This window comes from Saccopteryx leptura, chromosome 5 (genome assembly GCF_036850995.1).
Source record: "Saccopteryx leptura isolate mSacLep1 chromosome 5, mSacLep1_pri_phased_curated, whole genome shotgun sequence".
Lineage (NCBI taxonomy): Eukaryota > Metazoa > Chordata > Mammalia > Chiroptera > Emballonuridae > Saccopteryx > Saccopteryx leptura.
This window is the reverse complement of record NC_089507.1, coordinates 34,071,309-34,078,307: the sequence shown is the minus strand read 5'-3', so window position 1 is coordinate 34,078,307 and position 6,999 is coordinate 34,071,309. Positions and strand designations below refer to the sequence as shown.

The window sequence follows — 6,999 nt, the reverse complement described above, 5'->3', positions numbered from 1 at the left end:
AGAATTTTACCTGTAGGAAGGTGCAGGACAGGAATTACAAGTACAGAAAGAAAAGGAATAAAGAAAAGAAAGGGATTAATAGGAAGGAATAAAAAGAGCAGGAGAAGGAGGAGGAAGGTATGATATATTCTGTGACTGACTTGTAATTCCGACTGAAATTAGAGTTTATTATGGATGTAGGCACATCATTGGAGTAGTGGGCAAGTTGTGAATTTTAGCCATTTTATCAGCCATGCTTATGAGTTTAAAGTTTCTCTCTGGACCATGCCATTGGCTATTTGTGAGGAATAGAAAAGCTAACACTTATTGTGTGCTTACTTTTGTGGTTGATTTATTATGGATTATCACATGTTATCTTCACAGTTACTCCTGAAGTTGAATATTGTCTTCTCAGTTTGCCACTGAAGAAACCAAGGCTAAAAGCCCCAGGTAATCAAGAGCAGGGCAGAGCTGAGACTCAAATGCCAACATCTTGATGTCAAAACTCACAAGCCTAGCCACATTGGGAGAGGTGGTGTGGGAGAAACATTTAAAGAGGGAGGAAACGAATGCAAATCAGATATCATTGCTCATTCTTTGCTTTTTTTTCAGATCACTTTACAAGGAAATAGACCAGCAGCTGCAATCAACTGCAACCCATCATACTTTCATGATGTTTCCCTTAGCTAGAAATATATTAAGAAGTCTCAAGATTCGAAGCATTCAGCAAGTTAGAGCAAGACAGAGCCACAGAAAACACTCCCCAGATTTTCATGACAAATATGGTAATGCTTTACTAGTCAGTGGAACCACTTTCTGTATTGTTGCATGGATATTTACAACCACACAGATTGGAATAAAATGGAACCTATCCCCTGTTGGGAGAGTCACCCCAAAAGAATGGAATGATAAGTAACCATCACAGTGCTGTAATAAAGAATTGTTTTAAAATCAACCTGTCATTTTAGCACTCTGCTGCTCACTTAAATACAGTATAATTAAAATATATGTGAAACCTTCAAAGAGTCATGTCATTGAGAGTAGTCATTAATAATGTTTGAAAACAGGGCTGGAAGAGTAGGTATAGATCACAGAGAATTATGAATAACTAATATTTGAAAATAGACTTATAAAGCATGTCTTTTTCTGGCTTAATGATTTACCCCAAGTATCCTTCAGTGGATATGCACACATATCTACCTTATCGATTAAATTAATTGCCTAACAAATCCTATTGAATCTTCCTTAAAACGTATTCGTGATCTGATCATATTTTGTATCTTTCATCTTTCTCTTCTTGGTCTGAACCACCATACTCTCCCTGAGATGATTGTACAAACTTTCCAGCTGGTCTTCTTGCTATTACACTTGATGTTCCCACCAAGCTCTTCCCTCTACCCTGCTGCTACATCCTTTTTTAGGCACAGTAGCCAGAATGATCATTTTAAAATACGAGCCTAACCTGACCAAGCGCTGGCACAGTGGGTGGAGTGTCGACCTGGGACACTGAAGACCCAGGTTTGAAAACCTGAGGTCACCGGCTTGAGTGTGGAAGTATAGACATGATCCCATGGTCACTGGCTTGAGCCCAAAGGTTGCTGGCTTGAACCCAAACTCTGACTTGAGCAAGGTGTCACTGACTCAGCTGTACTCCCCTGGTGAAGGCACATGTGGAAAGCAATCAATGAACATCTGAAGTGTGGCAAGAAGTTGATGCTTCTCATCTTCCTCTCTTCCTGTCTCTCTATACCTGTCTTTCTCTCACTAAAAATGAATAAATAAAAATAAAAAATCAGCCTAGAGATATCACTCGTCTTTTTCAAACCCAATGACTTTTATTTCACTTCAGATCTAAAGCTAACATGCTTAAAAGGTACACAAGGCCCTTAAAATTCTGTACTGGGCAGTTTCACTCCTACATCAAGACTATTCCACTTGCTTTTTCTTCCATTTGGAATGTACTTCCTCCAGATTCTATATGACTCACAATTCCATCACACTTTTCAGGGTCTAGTTCACATATCATTATTTCAGGAATGACTTTGGCTGCCGTTTTTAAAATAGCAAACCCCTACTTAGAATTGGTTTTGTCTACCTGCTTTTATGCTTTATTTTTACCCATAGAAATCAACATCATCTTGGATAAGATATATTTTATTGTTTATTGTCTGTGTTCATAAATTCATAAAAGCATAGATTGGGGACTGCTTTTTTTAGAACTTTATCCCTATATACAGAGCTTGTTAAATTAGGACTTCAGTAATCATTGGTTGAATTAATGGGTACCTTTAAATAATTCAGAGTCCCTGTTAGTCTGAACATGATGAATTTGTTTACCACTGTAGGTTGCAATGATTATAGGAGGACATATTAGTTACCTATTGCTATTTTACAAATTATTCCAAACTCAGTGGCTAAAATAATAAACATTCGCTCTCACTTTCTATGGGTCAAAACAGAGGCTGACTTAACTGGATGTCTCTGGCTCAGAACTTCACAGTTCTGCAACCCCAGTGTCAGACAAGCACTTTGATTATAATATCGTCATCTCAAGGCACAGCCGAGGAAGGATCCACATCCAAATTTTCTTATATGGCTGTTGATTGGTCTCAAGATCTCTCTGCATATTGGTTGGAAATATTAGTTCCTAGTTATGTGGTTTTTTTCTTAGGAAGGCGCACAGTGTAATAGCTGGTATTCCTCAAAGTAGGAGAGGGTACCCAAAAAGAAAGCCAATCTTTATAGTCTGATCTTGAAAAGGACATTCTGTCACCTCCACCACCAGAAGTGAGTCATGAAACAAGGCCTAAAGGGAAGATTAACAAGGGCGTAATTACTTGAAGGCAGGGATGATTGGGGATTACCGGTATTTTATAGGGTACCAAACCCAATTGGCAATGGATATGACCTCCTTTTTCTAAATGACTACCTTCAAGATAACTGTGTCATTCCTCAATCTCAAGTATGTATTGCTATTATTATTCTCTAGATAAAGGATATTACATATTCTTACTCATTTTGACTATGTGAAAGTTTCCCTAGGGTTTTTGTTCAGTATAGAATTTGAAAGTCTCAAGGAGTGCCTATTTTTAGCTTTATCAATATTGCTAATTATTCCCTACAGTGGTTAAATAGTTCACACTCTCACAAGTGATATGTACAATTTTCTTTTGTGATACATTCAAGCTCACTCTTAGAATTTTCAATCATTTTTATATTTCCTGATTTCACGAGTATACAGTGGTAGCTTATGCTTTAGTTTGTATTTCCTTGGTTACTGATTAGTTTGAACATCGTGGGTTAGATTTCCTTTTGTGTGACTTTTCTTCTTTTTTTCCCCATTTTTCTATTTAGTTGTTTGTCTTATATGTAGAAGCATCTATATATTCTGCATACTAATTTTATTAGTCATGGTTTAATCAGAGAAGCAGGGCCAATATGAGCAGTATAGAATATAGGATTAGTTATGGGAATTAGAACTAATGATTAATTGACACTTAGAACCTACAGTAATCTACCCCTTGTCAATTTCACACACACACACACACACACACACACACACACACACACACATTTCTAGTCTACCTATATTTTAAATGAAGACAACAGCAAAAACATGCTTTCACTTAACATGATACAGCTTTTCCTCATACAACTACTCACTAATCCTGTCCCCCAAAGAGAGCACCAGGTCCTTTTCCCATGGAAGGGTGTCACTCTCAACTTTCAATTTTATGGAATCATTCCTTGATCCTTAATAGGAGCCTAAGGTTTGTAGACCAGGAAAGCCAGAAATCATGGGAACAGAAACAAATATTTCTCTAGTGTATCACAAAGGGTATTTGTGGAGCTGCTACCTCCATATCCACCTCTTCAATCCCAGTCCTGTAAATGATGCCTTTGGAAAAAATAGCATCGTGTATTTGTTGGTTGTTTAAAACATATTCCATATCTTGGAAAACATTACCTCAGCCTTGCAAGATGGTAATACCCAGCTGTTGCTGTAACTAACACTTCAGGTGAGATCAGGTACATTCAGGGTGGTATGGCCGTAGACAGTAACTAGCACTTCAAAACATCATTATATCATTCTATCGGTGATGGAAAACATGGTAAAGTCAGTAATTCCCATAAATATGAACCCATTACTGCACTTCTTTGTTGTAACTAAATTTCTTGGTTAGAATCTGCTCTGTTTTTATGCCATGGTGTTAAATACGACATTTTGAAAATTCATAGATGAAGATAATCACAGGAAAGTCACAGGGAGACAAGGTAAATCTACATTGTTTCTAATTGTGTATGTATTCCAATGAGAATAGAGTGCCACCTTTCCCATGATGAAAACAGTCAAATGAAATCAACCCGACACCGATGCTCACCTGCTTTCCTGCGTTCCTCCAAGGAGTGCGGCACATGGTGGTACAGTATTGGTCTGTCCATTTGGTAAACTGAGGACACAACAGAGGCCATAAGCCAACTGTTACAAGTGCGAGTCCACTTGTTGAGCCCACACATAGGTAACCCTCCATTCCAGCTGTCATAACCATTTTTTCTCTGAGCCATTGTGACAGCTCAGAGTGGCTGATAAAGATGATATCTATAAGAATGGGTTATTTTGTTTACATTTGTACTCCTCTGCTGAGTGTCCTTTTGATGAGTATGTGTATGTACATGAATATCTTTCCACTGGATTCATTTAGAGCAGTCTGTTTTTTCCAGACTTTTTATCATAAATTTCCCAATAGCATTTCTTCTAATTCCTTGATCATTTTGCCAAGCCTTTAGCTGCTACTCATGATGTAGCATAGAATTGTACGTCTGGTTTTTTGTCCTTTCAAGCAAATGAACAACTACATACATTAATGTATTGCATGCCAGACAGATTTCTCTTCTTATTCAGGGACAATGTGGAATTAAGCTGTATTTCTAGAGCTGTTTGTTTTCAAGTATGGCCAGCATGTTTTGCAAAACCAGATCTGATTTCTTTCTTCCTCAGTAACTTCGTAATTGGAAACTCCCTGTGGGGCCATAGATTTACATGCCTTTAATAGGTTTAAAGTGACATGAAACTTTCCCAGACCCACAAGTTGTAAACAGTGGAGCCAAGAGTCGAGCTTTAGAACTTGTTGCTTTAGTTTTAAGCTAGACTGTCTATTAGTCTTTCTTCAGGTATACAGCTTGGAAGTTCTGGAAAAAGAGTCGAGCTAGAGAAGATAAAGAGCCATTGTAGATTATTGTGAAAATCATGGCAGTGAAAAACATTATTAAGAGTATATCATAGAAGAAATAGGGACCGGGAATGCATGTGATTTGTATGAGTATTGATAAAGGGCAGTTACTTTCTTCTTTACTTTCACCCTGAATAATTTCTGATAAGTAATGAGGATTAAAGACTACCTTTATTGGTTTAAATATGTATATCTCTGTGTGTGTGTGTGTGTGTGTGTGTGTGTGTGTAGAGAGAGAGAGAGAGAGAGAAAGAGAATGCATACGTGTATATCTAGATAAAGGCATATATATACACACATATCTGTATAAACATAGATTTACATATATGCACACATATATTTTAAGAACAATGATTTTAAGGAATAAATATACACATATATTATGTTTTAAATTATTGTTATTAAAGTTTGTGGCCCCCTGGTTTCTTATAAATTTTGATGTTGAATCTTTTACTGTTTCTAACTTTTCTTACTGCATATTATATTTTGATTAGTATCATATATAAAACATCAGATTCAAGCTACTTGATGTTTTCTATGTATCTTAAAACTAACTTTGAATACATTTATTAAATTAACATAGCTCATATTATCTAACATACTTCTTGAGAAATTATATATTATTATTTTGAGGAAAATATTACTTTGAAGTATTGTATTCATTTGCTTGCTCTCAGCAGAGAGGCAGAACTTCATTTTGACACATACTTTTCCCTTTTTGGAAAGACTAAGGTACCAGAACTACATTTTGCTACTAGACTGAATATGTATAAATAATAAGTGAAGAATGAATAATTGAAGTTTTTATTTCTGTGTGCTGTAATAGTTGTTAAAGGATTGAATATTTTACCCATATGAACTTTACAGTAATTCTGTATTGTTCATAAATTAGTCATGTAGTCTATAGAATACATGTTCACCCAAGATTATCCATAGGTTTGGTTAAGTGACATGGAAGTCACAAATGAATATAGAAGTAAAATCTGTATCCCTTGGCTCTTGGTCTACTGCCCCATTAAGAATTTACCTGCTTTCTAAGAAATGACAACCCCAATCTTACCCCAAGTGATGGTGTTAAATTGATAAATAAATGATTTGGCTGCAAGCCAACTAATGGAAGGTTGGTAAGCAATAGTGGGGCGCAAAATAGAGCAAAAAGTAGTGTGTATTAAACCGGTCTAATTTATGTGCAGCCACTCTAATCAGATTTGAATATGAGGTCTTGTATTTTCTTGTTCTTCATAGCACAACCTTATATATAAAATAATAACAATGGCAAGAACTATTCAAAACACTATATATGTATAAATTTTGGTCTTGGGTATAAGGAATAAGCAGATATCTCTGTGTCAGTCTTCATTCATGTCCTTAACTGTTTTAACAGCTGCACGGTGTGACATCTTTAAAGATGTGATGTAATAAAAATGAAGGGGAGATTGCAAGCCAGTTATTAGTAACCATTGTTAAAACAGGCTTCAACTAGGAATTCACCCCTATTAAGAGAAGTCTCTGCTAATTTAGGATATTGTTTAAATATCATGATGGTTCCTCATTTGGTAGAAGTATATAAAAGTGCATAGATGTACAAAATCATAAAATTTTTCATGTTTTGCAGTAACAGCAGTTGCTTTCCTGGGAAGATGACATTAATTTAAGTAGTATCTCTTATTTTTCAATAACCTTTTACATTACAAAAAAATCTGCAACTTCATTTTCTTTCCCTATCTGGAAACCATAGAAACCAATGTGAAATTATAGCTAAGAAGTTCGTCACTGGGCTATCTCAAGC

General features: G+C 36.0%; 1 protein-coding gene across 1 annotated transcript; it reads left to right on the top strand.

The window, feature by feature from the left end:
* Positions 1 to 649: 649 nt before the first annotated feature.
* On the top strand, positions 650 to 895 carry COX7B2 (cytochrome c oxidase subunit 7B2). Its single transcript, XM_066386209.1, has one exon. The coding sequence runs from the start codon at positions 650 to 652 to the stop codon at positions 893 to 895; it is 246 nt and encodes an 81-aa protein (XP_066242306.1).
* Positions 896 to 6,999: the final 6,104 nt, after the last annotated feature.

What these genes read in the sequence shown, in the direction of transcription:
- COX7B2 (XM_066386209.1), top strand. Translation starts at nt 650, where the DNA reads ATGATGTTTCCCTTAGCTAGAAATATATTAAGAAGTCTCAAGATTCGA.